The sequence below is a fragment of the Plasmodium gonderi genome (genome assembly GCF_002157705.1).
Source record: "Plasmodium gonderi DNA, contig: Chr14, whole genome shotgun sequence".
In the NCBI taxonomy this organism is placed as follows: Eukaryota; Apicomplexa; class Aconoidasida; order Haemosporida; family Plasmodiidae; genus Plasmodium; species Plasmodium gonderi.
In genome coordinates, this window is record NW_021628939.1 from 520,120 (window position 1) to 538,441 (window position 18,322).

General features: G+C 28.4%; 6 protein-coding genes across 6 annotated transcripts; 5 read left to right on the forward strand and 1 right to left on the reverse strand.

The window, feature by feature from the left end:
• Positions 1 to 1,300: 1,300 nt before the first annotated feature.
• Positions 1,301 to 2,110, forward strand: PGO_140980 (ribosomal RNA large subunit methyltransferase J; the record flags this gene model as incomplete). The annotated part of the gene is made up of 1 exon (XM_028690092.1): positions 1,301 to 2,110. The coding sequence occupies one exon, from the start codon at positions 1,301 to 1,303 to the stop codon at positions 2,108 to 2,110; it is 810 nt and encodes a 269-aa protein (XP_028545893.1).
• A 1,427-nt stretch (positions 2,111 to 3,537) lies between these two features.
• PGO_140990 (vacuolar protein sorting-associated protein 18) lies at positions 3,538 to 8,133 on the forward strand (the record flags this gene model as incomplete). Its single annotated transcript, XM_028690093.1, has 1 exon — positions 3,538 to 8,133. One exon carries the CDS (start codon positions 3,538 to 3,540, stop codon positions 8,131 to 8,133), a length of 4,596 nt encoding a protein of 1,531 aa, XP_028545894.1.
• Positions 8,134 to 8,803: 670 nt separating this feature from the next.
• On the reverse strand, positions 8,804 to 9,941 carry PGO_141000 (hypothetical protein, conserved; the record flags this gene model as incomplete). Its single annotated transcript, XM_028690094.1, has 2 exons — positions 8,804 to 9,669; positions 9,860 to 9,941. 2 exons carry the CDS (start codon positions 9,939 to 9,941, stop codon positions 8,804 to 8,806), a joined length of 948 nt encoding a protein of 315 aa, XP_028545895.1.
• A 935-nt stretch (positions 9,942 to 10,876) lies between these two features.
• On the forward strand, positions 10,877 to 11,476 carry PGO_141010 (hypothetical protein, conserved; the record flags this gene model as incomplete). Its single annotated transcript, XM_028690095.1, has 1 exon — positions 10,877 to 11,476. The coding sequence occupies one exon, from the start codon at positions 10,877 to 10,879 to the stop codon at positions 11,474 to 11,476; it is 600 nt and encodes a 199-aa protein (XP_028545896.1).
• A 1,386-nt stretch (positions 11,477 to 12,862) lies between these two features.
• Positions 12,863 to 13,612, forward strand: PGO_141020 (ATP synthase delta chain, mitochondrial; the record flags this gene model as incomplete). Its single annotated transcript, XM_028690096.1, has 1 exon — positions 12,863 to 13,612. The coding sequence occupies one exon, from the start codon at positions 12,863 to 12,865 to the stop codon at positions 13,610 to 13,612; it is 750 nt and encodes a 249-aa protein (XP_028545897.1).
• Positions 13,613 to 14,991: 1,379 nt separating this feature from the next.
• On the forward strand, positions 14,992 to 18,123 carry PGO_141030 (hypothetical protein, conserved; the record flags this gene model as incomplete). The annotated part of the gene is made up of 1 exon (XM_028690097.1): positions 14,992 to 18,123. The coding sequence occupies one exon, from the start codon at positions 14,992 to 14,994 to the stop codon at positions 18,121 to 18,123; it is 3,132 nt and encodes a 1,043-aa protein (XP_028545898.1).
• Positions 18,124 to 18,322: the final 199 nt, after the last annotated feature.

The window sequence follows — 18,322 nt, forward strand, 5'->3', positions numbered from 1 at the left end:
ATAGCATCAGAATTTCTGAAAACAGGAAAAATTCATATAGTAAGGCTTTCTGGCCTTCAAAATGTTTACATACATATATATATTTTGCTCTTTTGGCCCTCTACAAATTACTCCCTTTTTTGTTGCAAATTTCAGAAAAAAGTACGCATAATAGTAAATAACCCTTCCTGGCACAGGAAAAAAATACTCATTTTGAAAATATCACGATGATTCAGGTTATGAGGAACTTTTAAGTGTAACACAATCGTTAGGAGGTTACGTTTTGCCTGGTATAAGAAAATAAGTTGCTATTTCCCTCACTACAAGCAAACATATGTACATATATTTAGTGTTCTTTAAAAAAATATTTTTTTTTTTTTTTTTTTTACGTTGCCACATCATTTTTCTCATTGAGATGTAAAAAGGAAAATGCAAGTAATTGTGCTCACGGTCATGCATATATTCACATGTATATATTTATATATATATTTTTTATGCAGCCACACGTTATGTAATACCGCTAGTACAATTCATGACACCAAGGGAATCAAACCTACAAGGTGGTAAACGCAGAGGGGTACGCAAAATAAAAAAAAAAAAAAAAAAAAAAAAAAAAAAAAAAAAAAAAAAAAAAAAAAAAAAAAAAAAAAAAAAAAAAAAAAAAAAAAAAAAAAAAAAAAAAAAAAAAAAAAAAAAAAAAAAAAAAAAAAAAAAAAAAAAAAAAAAAAAAAAAAAAAAAAAAAAAAAAAAAAAAAAAAAAAAAAAAAAAAAAAAAAAAAAAAAAAAAAAAAAACCCAAAAAAAAAACCCCTTAGGAAAAAAAAAAAAAAAAAAAAAAGATGTAAAAAGGAGAAGAGAGAGACACACAACATAACTTATTTCAAATTGAAGATAAAAAATATGCCATAAAGATTAAAAAAAAAAAAAAAAAAAAAAAAACAAAAAAAAAAAAAAAAAAAAAAAAAAAAAAAAAAACCCAAAAAAATATGCACTCCTTAGGAAAAAAAAAAAAAAAAAAAAAGATGTAAAAAGGAGAAGAGAGAGACACACAACATAACTTATTTCAAATTGAAGATAAAAAATATGCCATAAAGATTAAAAAAAAAAAAAAAAAAAAAAATCCAAACGAAGAACGATAAACAAGAAGCAATGAGACTGCACGTAGTTAAGAACAGCACAACAATGAAAATATTAAGTTTTCTAAACCGTTACTAACTGCCAAGTGTGTCTTATTCAAGAATTTCGAAATGCACAAAAACTCAATGCAAGGTGTATACACCTAAGGGGTATCTCAAAAAAAAAAAAAAAAAAAAAAAAAAAAAATGAAGACCCTATCAAGGAGTACAACACTATGTGGGACGAGAATATTTCTATTTGTAAATACGCATGTACGATTTTATAAAGAATCACTACCAAAAGTATTCAACAAGAAAAGTAACCATTCAAGCCAATGGATACAAAGACAAATAACAGACAGGTATGTACTGAAAGCAAAAAATGAGAACTATAGAAGTAGAGCAGCATATAAGTTAATTGAATTAGACAATAAATATATGTTCCTTAAGAAAAATAAAATAATACTAGATATTGGTTGTTACCCTGGTAGTTGGTGTCAAGTAATTTTAGAAAGAACGAAAAATTATTCAAATGAAATTATAGGAATTGATAAAAAAATAATGGACCCATTACCAAATATACATTTTATACAAGCAGAAATAGGAGGAGAAAAAAAAAATGAAAATAATACCCTTCTTGATGATAAATTAAGAGAAATATTGCAAGGAAAAAAAATTGATATAATATTAAGTGATGCAGCTGTACCTTGTATAGGCAACAAAATTGATGATCATTTGAACTCATGTGAACTTACATTATCTATAACTAATTTTATGGAACAGTATATAAACATGGGTGGTACTTATGTCGTCAAAATGTACCTAGGCAGCCAAACGGAGAATTTAAAGACATATTTAAAAACCATATTTCAATTTGTCAATACTACTAAACCAAAGGCATCTAGGAGTGAATCTAGGGAAGTATACTTAGTGTGTCGGAATTTTCTCGGTCGAAAGAAAATTGGAGAAGATGTACAGATTAAGGGGGCTTTTTCATTGAAGGAGGGTTATTACTAGTTCGCTTCTCCTCACGCGTAGTAAACATAATTGCACAGTGCTAGTATAGTATACTTTCCATCTTTCTTTTTTTTTTTTTTTTCTTTCATCTTTTTAATTCATTTTTGTACCACTTGGCACGATTCTTTTTTTGCTTCCATTTATTGTAATAGTGTTAATTTAACTTCATTTAGTTAATTTAGTCAGGTTTGATTTTGTCAGGTTTGATTTTGTCAGGTTTGATTTTGTCAGGTTTGATTTTGTCAGGTTTGATTTTGTCAGGTTTGATTTTGTCAGGTTTGATTTTGTCAGGTTTGATTTTGTCAGGTTTGATTTAGTCAGGTTTGATTTAGTCAGATTTGATTTAGTCAGGTTTGATTTAGTCAGATTTGATTTAGTCAGGTTTGATTTAGTCAGATTTGATTTAGTCAGGTTTGATTTAGTCAGATTTGATTTAATTTTTTTTTTCATTTATGTAGTTTCGAAACTCACTCTTTATCCACAGTTTTAAACTAGGAGGGTGGGAAAAAAAAATGTAATAATCATGGCAATTTTTCATTTACACACCATACGCATGTGCATATATATGTGGATACATAAATTTACAAGGGGTGGGGAAAAATGCTACAGCTCTTCTTAAGTTACAAAATGTTACAAAAATAAGCCATGTTTATAAAGTTTAAACGTTTGCGTGATTAAAAGGCTTTGGATATGTTATCATTTTTCCTAAACGCCGCTCTAATTTCGCCCGAATTTTCTTTTCATATACTGCTTTTGCATAATTTAGAGTGTTCCTTAAACCAGTACGGACGTCAATTTCCTACAACAGGCCTTATTGCCTAAGGGATCAAAAAATGGGTTTTTTCTAAAATTATGAATTCAAAAAGGAAAGAATAAAAATGTATCACGCTTTTTTTTTTTTTTTGTAAACAAGGAGCATATATACCAGTGTATATTTTCACTTGAACTCATATAAATTATACATATACAACTTTTCAGAATTTTCTAACCGCTTAACCGCATAATAGAGAAAGAACACCCATATTTGATGTTACTTGTTATAGTGTTTTTTTTTTTTTTTTTTTTTTTTTTTGTGCCAATCTATGTGATTAAAAAAGAGGAGGGAGGTTATGAATTGTCATATATAAACCTAGGCTATAAATTACCATAGTCCTCGGATAATCTACAACAAATTATCCAAAATAAAAGAATTGCATAAAACTGTTCGCATATGAAGAGCTTAAAATTATGTTCGACGGAACTGAAATCGTTTTACCACCAAAAATTTTATCCATTTTTCCCCTTCGCAATTTATTATATCATAATTGGGAATCAATCAGAAGAATATTTTTAACAAGGAATAAGGGAGAAAGAGCATAAATCCTAAAGTAAAAAGTGGAAATTACAAAAACTGGTATTTACATCTTTTTTCTTATTTTTCACAAAAAATGAATAGATCTGACAAAAAGTTTATCCTAAAGCTATTTAAAATTAAGAACGGAAATATCAACCTCTTGAAAAACAGAATAACTCACTTTTGCATTAGCAAGAAATGTATGCATATTGTTCTGAGCAACAATAGCCTAATCAAATATTATCTAGAGGAAAATGAATTGTCCTATGTGGATTTTTACAGCAAAAAAACCATAAATAGCAAAGCAGAAATAAGATCAATATTCTTTGACTATAATTGCTATCATGGATTTATATGTCTGGCAAATAAAGAATATATATATGTCCACTTTGAATATAATATAGTCCTAAATCTAGTAAAATTAAAAAAGTATAACATCTCAAGTGTGTGTTTCGATGGCTATAGTGATATTAAAAAAGATTCTCCTTTTTTAATTGCAACAAAGGATGGTGAAATTCTAGAAATGAGCATAAGCAACAAAACAAAGAATAACGAAGAATACGATGTAATATTTTCAGACAGCCATTTGTCAATTTTGGACATAACTATGATTAATATTGATATTTCAAACAGTTCGAATTGTGTGAATAGTGAAAATAGTGAAAATAACAAAAATAACAAAGATGAAAAAAATGACAAAAATGACAAAAATGACAAAAATGACAAAAATAACAAAAATGACAAAAATGACAAAAATAATGACAACACCCTGAGAATTATCTACTTCTCCACTTGCAATAGCTTGCACGAAATCAGCTACACATACAAAAACACAAGTATGAACAACCCTGCAGAAAAAAATGAAACGTATATACAAGATATGAAAATGAAAAAGAACAATTTTAATATAAACAAATCAAGTGACGAAACGAAAGTCTATGAATGCTGCGTAGATTCTTTGACATCTATTTTAAAAATTGAAAATATCAGAAATAAAAATTATCTCTTTTGGCTTAATGGGTGTTGCATATTTATTAGTAAAATTAATAATTGTAAGAAAAAAAAAAAAAATATAAAAAATGATTTCAGAAATTGTTCCAAATGGAACCACAATAAACACTTTAACAATTTTACGGATTCAAATTTTCTCTCGTATTCATCTGAGTCAGAAACTTCTGTTGGTGGAATTAATCTTGTATCTTTCAGTGAAGAAGAGGACGAAGAATGTGATCAAAATGTGAAATCCAAATGGAGGAGTGATTTGTTATCGAATGAAAAAAAAGCACAGATGAAAAGAATGTACAAAAGTAATCATCATTATAGAAAATTATCAGAACACGATGAAAAGAATAAAGCGAAAGAGAATGTCAAAATTAATTACAAACTAAACGATGAATGGTATCTAGATTGTAACTATATTATTGTGAATTTCTTAGATTTGAATATATTTACCAATGAAAATATGAACAGTTTTACTTTCATTAGATCGTTTTATCAATCTATTCATAGTCAAAAAAATAACATGAACACATTGCAGAATCATATGCAAGATCCCACTCCTCAACAACAGGGAACAGAAACTGTCATAACAAATATCCAACCCAAACCGTTTGATAACACTACTTGTGCTGTTGTAGATATGTGTATAAATGAGTTCTACATATTTCTGTTGTTAGAAGAAAAACTAATTATAATTAACAATGTCAATTTTAAGAAGGTTTATGAACAAACTTTGGCGTTTGAAACATATGGAGATTCTATAAGAATTATGAAAGATAAATCTGATGATCAAGTGTGGTTATGTACATCAAAGTATATTTTTAAAATTGTTATAAATAAGAATAAAAGTGATGTACCATGCTTCAATCAGCAGATAAATAGTTATATGAACAACAAGATAAATCTGAAAAAAAAAAATCTTACAAAAATGATCGAATCCAGCACAAATTCTGAAAGAATAAAAATAAAAAAATATATCTTAAAAAATAATAAATACCAAATTTATCAATTCAAAAATTTAAACATATGTACTGAAGAAACATTAATTGCATTTCTACATAAGAAACAATACTTTCTCTTGTCTTCTATTTTGTACAATAACATTCACTTCTACAGCAATGTTGTCAAAATTGTGTTCTACATTTGGATAATCCAGTTGTCTGCATATTCTCTAGATTTATACATGCATTTGTATCGCATCACATTTTATTATTTCCCACAAGCACAATTCGGAAGTTATGCCAATGTGGGAATATCTTCAGACTTGTCCAGGGAGGGCTCAAATAGGGCCCTCAGTGATGACCCAAATGAAAATTTAAGTGATGAGTTAAGTGATGACCCAAATGAAGATTTAAGTGATGATTTATGTGATGACCCAAATGAAAATTTAAGTGATGAGTTAATTGATGACCCAAATGAACTTTCGAGCGAAACAGATATACATCTAAGTGGGAATGTTGAATGTCCTCCAATATCTGTGAAGTCCCCAGATGCAGTGTCGAAAGAATTGTTTGATAAGACTATAATGAATAAATCGAAAAATAAAAAAAAGGATTACTTAAAAGAAGCAATGGAACGTCAAAAAAAAGAAGAAAATCCCAAGACGGAAAGGAAAAACAGTATCCTGAACCGAAAAGATGAAAACGTACAAAAAATTATAGGGGAAAATATCAATGGTGATAATTGTACATATACGTATAATGATGAAAATCAAAAGAAAGGAACAAAGAAAATGATTAAGAGTAATTTAGAGGAAGATATTAAAAATAGAAAGATCCAGAAAAGCAACAAACAATCCTTCATTCGTTTCTTCCAAAAATTAATAGAGAAGGATGAACAAAAAGATCGTAAATACAATTTCGACTTTTCGAAGGGAAAAAAAATTAATATAAAAACGCTAACAGAAAGTGACAATTTTTACATCCTGTTGAAAATATACAAAATGAAGAATTCTGATATTTTCAACTTTTTGAAATCTCAGAAGGGGTTGATTATGGAAGATCTAAAGAGGTACAGAAGGATCTACGTGAGTGGTGAAGATGCCCAAGTAAATGAAGACTCGAAACCTGTGGAATCCAAGGAAGGACAAAAATCTACAACAATTTCACAAAGTCTATTAACAAGAAAATACGCACCAAAAAAAGAGTATGATGAGGTTAAGAGAAAACTGTACCGAGATATCTACACATACAAATGTCTTGAAGTGAGTGTATACATGATTATCTTACTGAAGCATTTCAAAACCTTCTTTCAGTTAAATGATGTCATTGTGCAGATATTAGAAAACTTCCATAAGCCCAATTTTTTATTACTTTTTAAATTCATGTGTAACGATTATAATTATATAATAAATTTTTACATTAACAAGAATAAATTTAGTGCATTATTTAATGTCATTATACTCTTCCCACAGAATGTACTGCTAGACGTGTTAAGAGAACATGCTTTCATTTTGTACCTTCACAAACCACAGAAATATGTAGACCTTTTAATTTTTTATGACAACTTGATTGAGGATTACACGGATTTAATAGTATGCATGTTTGTAATTATTTATTTTTTTAAAAGCAGTAAAAAAGTGTGTAAGAATAACAATAATAATATGGAAGAAAGAGAGAAGTCAAACGAGGAAGGAAATGTTTGCGATAAATCTATTTATCAAAAACATACAGATGAATGCATTCGATTTTTAGAATACATTTCAAATAAAATAATAGAAGAAAATACATTAGAAGAAAAAGAAAAATATATTTACACATTCGAATGCACTTGGAAAAAAAATCATATCATAAATTGTTTACTAATTTTATACATAGAAAAAGAACAAGATGAAAAAATAATAATGTTTTTGAATAGATTAAAATCATCAGGTATTCATTTTGATTATCTATTTATTATACGATTCTTAAAGGAAAAAAAAAAAGAAAAGTTTATTCCACATTTTTATATAATAATGAAATATTTCGAAGAAGCCGTTGATAAATCCCTAGAATTGGGCGATTATAAAACAGCCAAAAATGCCGTAATATTGTGTGAAGATGAAGAAGAAAAAAAAAAATTATTTCTTAAAATTGTTAAAAATATTTCCAAAGATTTGAATGAAAAAAATTTAAAAGAAATAATAAATCTAGTTCGTGATTCAAATTCTATATTAAATCTACAAGATATCCTGCCATACATTAATGAAAACACAATTATCGATTATTTAAAAAAAGATATTTGTTCCTTGTTAGGAATTTATAATTTAAAAATACAAGCCAAAAAAGAAGAAATTAAAGAAAATTTACAAACAATTGAATCACTTAATACTGATATTCAAAATCTTAGAAAAAAGTATGTAGTTTTAGATAAAAATGACATTTGTTATATATGCAAAAAGACAATATATTTCAAAAAATGTTATGTTTTTTCCTGTAACCATTATTTTCACAGTATTTGTGCTTTGAACATTTACCTCAATTCGAAGCCAAAGGATGAACTCTTTCAGTTCTTCTGCATTCTAAATAACTACAAAAATGCACTTATCAATAAAAATGAGAAAGATATACTCATGTATGAGACAAAAATAGATGATATATTGACAGAGGAGTGTTATCTCTGTGGATTTATTTCTATCAACTCAATATCGAAAAGTTTTATTTCGAGCAGCGAGTGTGAATTAGTGGACAGTTGGAATATATCGAAAGAGTAAACACTACAGTGGGATCAACACAAGGGAAAAGAGGTGTCTCAATTATCAGGCTAAGAAGTTGTTAGAAGAGAGAGAAAGGGCCACTTGAAATTTTTAAACGGAAAATTAACTGATCACTCAAAAAGAATAATTTTGTTTCACATATGAAATATGTGCATATACACATTCTTGCCATTTTAGTGGTATATTTATGCACCCTGTTACGATTTTATTTTGGATAACTGTTCACACATTTTTTTTTTAGGTATTTTTTTTTAAGCCTTTTTTTTAAGCATTTTTCTTAAGCATTTTTTTTTTAGCATTTTTTTTAAGCATTTTTTTTTTAGCATTTTGCTTAAGCATTTTTTTTTTTAGCATTTTTCTTAAGCATTTTTTTTTAAACCTTTTTTGTTGTTTTACCGACCAAGGGGTTTACCCATTGCTAGTGTTTCTCCACGTAGGAGAGCAAAAAAAAAAAAAACATCTCGAAATTTGTTCACACATAAACAATGTCATAAAGCAGAAGAATATAATATACATTCATGCCATGGTTTATAAAATATCCCCGTTCGTCTAAATATATTATACACAATTAGGAGAAAACGTAATTCATGCTGTCGGAAAAGTTAGATAAGGTGCCGAATATAGGTTTCTACAAAACTGTTAATGAAATAATGAAACTTGGGTGATCCTAAAAACAAGACTTATCCACGTAAGGCAAAAATCTGGAAGAAAAAATGAAAGAACCATAGGATGGGTATAAAGAATCTTGTTCCACTCGATGTGGAGGTAAAGAATCATTTTTTTTCGTTTGGATATTGTGAGCCTGTGGATGATTATATTTAGAGGATAATAATTCCCTTTTATTATAATAATCATATATACTCATTGGAGGGAAATTATGCGAAGAAGGAATAAAAAATATAAAAGGTGGGTCCAATTTAAATTTTCTATTCATTAGTAAAGGGGTAGTGGATTTTGTAAGACAAATTTCACATTTTCTTTTTTTATTTTTTTTTTTCAAATATAATTCGATATATTTATTTTGAACATCATCAAATGTTCTTTTCATTTTCCAAGAAATATATAACCATGGATCCCCAAAATGTACATCGAAATAATTTAAGTAAAATTCAAATTGCTCTTCATCTTCCTTTGACCATGGTTTGTTTTCATTTTCAAGAGGAGGGGCTTGAAAATTGCGAACGAAATCGTCATAGGAATCTTCAGGATATAATCCATAATTAAATTTATTTATATATTTCCATATTTTCCTTCTTTGTTCATTTGTTAAACACTCCATTGCATATAACTCCTTTGGCGTTATTGTGATGAAATGTGTCCAGTTTTTAAAGGATTTTTCTATTTCTTCTATGTTTTCACCAATCTCTATTTTACTTAAGAACTTTTTGATATCCCAATTTTCCGGTGCATCTTTTGCACAACTTTTTAAAATTTCTCTCTTTTCATTTTCGATTTCTTCTGTTTTCTGTCTTCTCAAATGTTGCCTGAACAGCTTTAGGTCAAAAAATTTCCTATTTTTTTTTATTAGCGGTCCTGTGTGTGCGTAGAGGGAAATAGGAAATCGTGATAAAAATGAAAAAAAAAAAAGTGTGACAAAAAAGGATGGAAAAAATAAATAAATATATATATATATTTTTTTTTTTTTACACCGCCACGCAGTGCCTATGTCCTTTTTGCACTGTTCCTCTCTCATATAGGTTATTTATGTATTTTTTTATTCGACCTGTATCATCTGAATCTCTACGGAGAGATGTTGTGTGAATGTTCCTCGCTTTTCTAAAATATTTAAATACTAGTTTATTCATTAAAAAGGAAAGGCAAGAGAAAAAGTTTATCGAAAAAAAAAAGAACCAAAGAACGGCGAAAATAGGCCGAAAAAAAAATTACTCTTAGATGACAAGGTAATCAACACGACAATAAGCCCCCGAGTAATTTACTTTTAAGAATTTCAAATCTCTACCCCACACCTGAAAAAAGAAAAAATTTTTCTACAAATATTTTTTCATAGGTTTTTTTCTTTTTTTTTTTTTTTTCTTTATGATAAAGAATAGCAACTTTTAGAGTGCAATCATGCAAAAATTTGCGAAATACTTATTTTTTTTTTTTTTTTTTTTACGTGCAACAAGGCTTAATGTTAAGAAATAGCTCCCTCATGAACAATTTGGGGGAGTGCACATTTTTCTACATACTATGCCCTTGAAGGGGACATTTATTTTTTTCTAGATATTATTATTTTTTTTACATTTTATATTTTTTTAATTATATTTTTTATTTTATTTTTCTTCCCCTTTACCAATTATGTAGCACTATTAAAAAATACAAAATGAGGCGCACAAAAACCTCCGCAGAGTTATAGGTACACTCCATTTTAGACCTCATTAAGATGAGACGTAAAAAGGTGTGCATGACAAATTTATACGAGATTAGGATCAGTGAGGCGATAAGTACCCACGTGACTTCCCTCCATTCGTCCATTCATTTCTGCCTAATAGTGAACTCCAGTGTGAGAAATAAAAATATAGAATCCAGTGCTCTACTAACTGTGCAGTGTTTGTTACAGAAGGGAAGAACAAACAAAACAAGATAGTTTTGTACCATCTCTCGTCAAATCAGCAAATCGTTACATGTTTCGAGGAACTGACAAGAGAACATTGTTCGATATGTTATTTTTTATACAAATGCTCATGCAGAACATAGAACATTTTTGAGAAATTAAACGAGAAAACTGTATTAATAACACATGGCAATTTTCAATTTAATGAGAAGTCAACTTATCCTATCACATAGGAGTTTAACTTCCTGCCGTTTTTTTACAACAATCCAATTGTATAAGCCTTCAAAATTTAAACACATAAAGAGAAATCTATATTTTAAGAAAAAATTATTTAAGTTATTCAAAGGCAAGCAATATACTGAAACGACAAAAGGAAGAAGCGAAATTAAAAGGGAAGAAGATAAAGGAACGGTCTTTTACAATTCCATAATTGATTACCCAATAAGAAAAAAACGTATTTATATGAATGATAAATATGGAGTTCGTGATTATGGAAAAGTAAAAAAAGAAGAAAAACCAACCCTTGAAAATGTTTTATTTAAATGTAGTACCTTGGGTTACTTAGAGTTACAATACATCTTATCAACTTTTGTGAATTATGAAAAAGATACATTAACAAATGAAGATATTTGTGCCTTAAGTAACTTTTTAAACTTATCAGAAAAGGAAATTTGTGATTATTTAAGTGCGGATGAACTCATACCACAACATCACTTGGATGCAACGATAATAAAACGCTTACTGAGATTTGTTCATGTAAACCATCCCAATCTTTTGATTCACTGAGCTCAGGATTGCCCATGAACGCATGTGTGTATGTGTATATGTATGTTTGTGTTCATGTATGTATGTCTTGTATACATTTGACGTATTCATGCGTTTGTATTAAAATAAAAAAAAAAAAAAATAAGCCTCTTATCATTTGTCTAGTTAAAATGGGACTTCAAAGATTTATATACTTTTGCGATTTGAATGGAATATTACTTTTTTTTTTTTTTTTTTTTTTTTCTCTCTCCCCATCACACAGTTGGTATTTTATTCCTCAATTTTGTGTGCATTTTTTTTTTTTTTTTTTTTTTTTCCATCACAGGGTTTGCATTCTAGTGTATTTGGTAACACATCGAATGTACACTTTTTCGTCATTCCGCTTGTCCATTTTCCCAACTTTGTTTTGATTTTTCCTGAATTTTTTCAGTCCCCATAACATGATGACGAATACAAATTAAAGGTTTTATGTGTGTGCTAGGCGCACCAAGTTATAAACATAAATTACACTTATTCCCTTGTATTATATGGTAACATATGCACAATTTTAGGGAATTTTTGACGAAATTGCAAAAAAATGGGAATGCAACAGCATGATGAGCATCTTTATAAGGCACCTGAATTTGATTAATATTTATCAGCAACTGTTTTTTAAAATGAGTTGCTTTACCATGTTGTTATTCATATCTTCTTATTCCTATATTGCTTTTTTTATTCCTCCCCCAAAAGGGCAACGAACACGCGTGTGCCTTTTGAGTGATAATTATTTTTTGAAAACGCAGTCTATGAAAATGCACACGAAAGTGTAAAAATGAATACTATAATAATAAATAAATATAATTAATAGTTAAAAAGAAAAAAAAAAAAAAGCAAACTCGTGTTCGAATTTGTGATCCCATTTGAACGTGAAAACTTGGGATACTCTAATATGCGCATTTAATTTAATCTTGATTCTTGTTTCCCTTTTTTTTCTTGAATTTAGCAATACAGGTTTATAATATTATTGTATATTATGGAATAGTCCCCTTTTTCCTACACCTTTTTTCTTTACCTTCCTTCGCTTGCCTTTTTTTTTTTTTTTTCATTTATACTACATTTTTAAGCCTTAAATATATGTATAATATTTTAGTCACAAAAGAAAAAAAAAAAAAAAAAATTACTCAGCATGGAAGTTCATATAAAATGCTGCACGAGGAATTAAAACACTAGTATAGCATTTTATTTGGGGACGAATTTACACGAAAACTTTTGTGTGTTTTTTCGTTCTACGTCAATTACCTAGTTTTTTTTTTTTTCTCATTTTAATTTATTTCATTTTTGAGTTAATTATTGAGCGATTTTTCTTCTACATACACCTTTTTTGTGTCAACTTTGAGGAACCTAAACTAAACACATTTGCTATACAATATGAAAGCATTTACATGTAAACGCCATTTATCCAGTTTTACTGTTACGAACGGGTGGAAGTTCCACTTGGAAAAGAAGAATTATTGTTTCCTTCCATTCTGCAAAAATAAGAATATCACAGGAAGTAGTATTAACAACCGGATGAAGTCTTACAGTACTAGTACCAGTACAGGAAAAAAAGCAGAAGATGAATATTACCTGACCATGGGAGACAATATAGAAAAGAGATATAGCTTAGCATTATATAATGTTGGAAAAAATAAGAATAAAATAAATGAAATATCAAATGACATATTATTTATAAAAAATAATTACCTCAAGGATAAAGCTTTTCTTAATTTTTTACACACACCAAATATTGACAATAAAGAAAAATTAAATTTTTTAAAAACAGAATGTAAAAAATATAATAATAATTTTAGTATTATAACATCTAATTTTTTAGAATCCTTATTTGATTCAAAGAGAATAAATTACTTATCAAAAATTATTGAAGAATTTGAACTACTTCTAATGAAGGAAAGAAAAGAAATTAAATGTGTTGTATATACATCCAAAGAAATTAATAATACTCAGAAACAAAAAATCCAAGAGTCCATAAATTTTAAGTTAAAGAACGAACTAAAACCCCTTATTGAGTACAAAATCGACAAAAATATTCTGGGGGGTCTAGTGTTACAAATAGGCAACCAAATTTTTGATTTTTCCGCTAAATATAAAATTGAAAAAATTAAAAGTACCTTGTCCTAGCGGCTCAATTCCTCATCCTCAAACCAGTTTCCCCATTATGCGCATGTATATGTATATATGCGCAGGTATATATATGTATATATATATATATATATATATATATATATATATACACAAATCCATGTGCACATTTATGTGCTACTTGTTTGAAGCCCAGCATGCTGGTATGGCCAACTTTACCTTCTATGGTTTGTGTTCCATCATATATACTTAACGAATCCAAGTGTACATACATGGAGAGCCATGTGAACAAGGTTGCATAAAATTTTTATTATTTTATGTTTTTATTTTTTTTTTCATTATAATTGCAAAAGCGAACATGCATACAGCATACACACAACGTGCCCATAATAATTCTCTTCATTTTTGTCGTGTTCTTGTGGGAACAACAATTTCAGATATCAAAGAGCGAATACCACTGCGTGGCAGTAAAATTTTTATGCACGCCCTATATAAATTATCAGCATGTTTGATTTTTTCTGTTAAATATTCATATATTGAAGAAACATGCTAAATCTCGAAAGTTTCCTCGCATGTGTAATATTTGCACAGGTTTACCTGTGTGAATTGGTAAAAAATATTCACACTATACAATTTTTATTTGCACCTTTTTTATTCAAGTTTTGGCATATATATATAAAATATGCATAATATATGAATTTATAAACTTTTTTTTTTTTTTTTTTTTTTGAAAAAACATCAGCTATTTTATTTCGACCCGCACGCCTTATCCACTTTTTTTTCACCTTTTGTGGCAGCATTAAAAAGGTATTAACGCTGTTCTGTTTCAAGTGGATTTTTTTTTTTTTTCCCACCCGATCACATAAATCTGCTATTTATTTGATACACATAAGAGCACAAATTTGTATGCAGAAAAAAAAAAAATAAAATAAATTCTTGTGTTTTCATGTGCGTCCACATTTGCATGGTTACTTGGATTTTCGTGTACAAGCCTACTTGAATTTTCGTTTACATTCCTACTTGCATTTCACGTTTTGCTTTGTTTTATTTTATGTAATTTAATTTTATTTAGTGTTATTTTATTTTATTTTTTTTGTGTGTTACATTTTACCCTCTACACAAAACAACAACAAGAACCTCAAATATTCGAAAGGAAATACAAAAAGGCAGAGTCTCCTCGCAAACTAGGGAGAATGACTAAACATATTTTCCACAATTTCAACAAAAAGATGAATTTCAAATGGTATTTTGCAACATCTCCATTGTATGACAATTTAATCAAAGTATATGTTTACACATAAGTGCGCACGAAATGGCACTTTTTTTTTTCCCCCCCCCCCCCTTTTCTTACACCCCAGTTGAATGAAATCTGACGGCAAAAAAAAAAAAAAAAAAAGAGAAGTTAAATTGAACACAAAATGGAACACAAAATAGAGTCACTTTTGACAGACTTGAAGTTTTCAGAAATATGCACATGTATAGATCAAGAAGAGTGTCAAGTTGAAATGATCGCAAAATGGATTTGCTCAAACATACTTGTTATAAATGTAAAAATGTTAGAGAAATGCAAAAAAGGACAATCAGAAAATCCGAATATTAACATAATGGACAAGGTAAATGATGAACTCGGCAACACAAAAAACATAGAATTAATTTCATGTACAAAAAGTTTTATTTCCCTCTTACATAAAATTATACTCCATTTTGATAAAATAAATTTAGAAACAAATAAAATGATATACGAAATTTATTTGACCACATCTTTAAGAGTTTTAATTTTTTCAAATGAAAATAATTTCTTCATTCAAAATTCTGTTCTTCACCTCATTCACGATTTATCTACACAAAAAAAGAAAATTTCAAGTAATTATGCATATTCATATGAACTTACAAGGCATTTGCAAAACTTATATTTCTTCATTAATTTATCCGATTTTATTTATTTACATGCAATACTAATTTATTTATGTGTGAACATGAACTCTGACCTAAGTAATGAGTGCAAAAAAGACACAGAACATCAAATTTTACAAACACTCAACAAAATTAACCATCTTTTTGATAGTCTAATAATATGCTTCTACACTTCCAATGGGGAAAAACAGAAAGAAGTTGTAGATATATACAATTCAGAGGAAATTTTTAGTGAATCACACAAGCGTGAGGTTATTTGTGTCCCCATAAATGATCACTCATCAGATACAAATTGCTTGTCTAGGGAATACCTCCTATCAGATACCATGAATAAAATCGATATAAAAATTATTCACAAGACAAATAAAACATTCCATTTGGTCTATAAGAATATACAGATATCATTTGACACCAACAAATATCCTCATAATGAAATTCAGTTTCGTCAGAATTATACACCTGAAAATGTAAATATAAATAATTTTCTTCTTCTACTTAAAATTTTGTCTCCAAACTTTCTAGTTTGGGTATCAAATGATGCGATTAAAAAATCTGAAGAAAACAACGAAGGGGAAAGTACCATTTCAGACAATGAAAAAAAACAATGCTATAAATTGTTCCACATGTATATAATAGAAATTTCACAAAATTACAATTACATAAAAGAAACATCAGAATCTATATTTTTATTTTATTTCTTAATATGTTCATTGTGTAATATGGGGAAAAATAAATGGTGTGATAAAATATGTAAGCTAATGGAAATCGCAAAAAGGAATTTCAATGTCCTCCTTAAAATCAATAATTATAATATAGACAAAAAGAGCATCACGAGGATTCGTCACATTTCTGAGAGAAATACAGAACGTAAAGATGATAAGAACAGGGGAAAAGTAAATGAACTCATAGAAAGGACAATTTTGAATGAATTTCCTTCTAAGGAAGAAGCCAGGAGTAATCCTAAACTACCTGAAAATTTCCTACAAAATTTTGATGCAACATCTTCAGATTCTGTAGGACCCATAGAAGGGAATCCTATGGAATTACGAGAAATTCACAAAAAATTATACCAAATATCATGGGATTCTATTTGGAAAAAGAAAAATAAAATATTGCTCAAAATGAAAAGTCTCATAATTTGGGGATACATTCAACCAGATGATGTGGATGAATGGAGTTTTCTAAATTCGGCCAATAGCTTTATTTTTACTGATGACATTTGGAGTAATTATTACAAAAGCGGAAAGTATATAAACGAATATATTTTTAAGAAAAATAATTTTTTTACATACAATTATACAGTTTTCAAAAGCACATATGAGTGTAAAACGTTATGCTACAAGTATATGGATTTTTTCTCTGATTTTGTTGCATTATTAATACTTAACATGATTTCTGCATTAACCAAATTTTATCTTCTAAGTGATGAATCATCTGAAAAAGACGAAAATAAAATGAACTCCCAGAAGAATCTCAAAACGAAAAAGAAACAAGAAAAACATGTGTCAAGTGAAGCAAAAACTATGAATTCACCATATGAAGAAGCAAACCCAGTGGAAGAAAACAGAACCAATAAGTCACCAAAAATAAACTCCAAAAATGGAGATACAAAAAAGTGTAAACACATGAATAATTGTAATAGATACATAATCCCGGAAACAAGTGAATATTTGCTGGAACAACTAAGTCAGGACATTATGAACATCCATTTTCCCTTTTCAATTTCACAAACGAATGAAATGATTGAAGCTATATTTAACGATTTTCTCTTTATTTGTTTTAAATTGATAAGTTATCCCTGCGAAGAAATACAAATGAGTTGCTTGGAAGTCATATCTCTTCTTATCCAGAACATAAACAGGGCAAGCGATTCATATGTGAAATACATGAACAGAAAAACAGAGAATTTAATTTCCCTTATTGATTCGTGGGATGTAGACTATGATGGTAGAGATAATGCATGCAGTTATCGAGCGAACCTTGTTGTTCAAAGTTATGTTCATTTGATATGCAAAATAAACAAAAAAATTAATATCAATATGATTACATCCTTTGAAAAGTTAATAAATATATGTTCCCTTAAAAATTACAACAAAAACATATGCATAATAATTTGTAAAAATATCATTCCAGCATTTTATTATCACCCATTATTATTTCCATTCTTATTACATAAATATATGAACATAATTTTTTATTTAACGGAAGCAAATGATATCAACATAGTAGTAGATTCATTGAGATGTCTTTTTTTATTGTTTCAAATAAATTCTGAAGATGTCAAAATTTATCATTACGATATTGTGTATAGACTACACCTACTATTCAATGTGTTCAACAAAACAGATTTAGATTCCCTGAAAAATTCATTTGTTAAGTTTAATTCCACCTCACGAAATAATGATCAAGATGACAACCCCCACAATGTGATAAAGTTTTTAAAAAAATTTTATTTTCATATTAAAAAAGTCGACAAGGATAGCTCACAAATATTGATGCACATTAAACTGATTCTACGTTGTATATACAAAACAACTTCAGTTAGCCACTACTATCAATTAATTTGTATTTTTGAAGATAATCCGCAGGAATTTAAGCAACATTCGAAAGACTTTCATATATTTGCTACCTTCTAAAAATCCTCTCACATTCCCCTCATGTTTTTAAATATCTTAGCAGAAACAATAGAATAATTTCTGACGAAGGGAAAAAACTCCAATTCCGTGTTTTCCCACATATGAAAAATTTGAGTAAAGGTAAACATATGACAACGCGCAAGTGTGTTCGTTAAAACCAAATACACAGGGAAGATATCTACCTAATTTAAGTATCCAT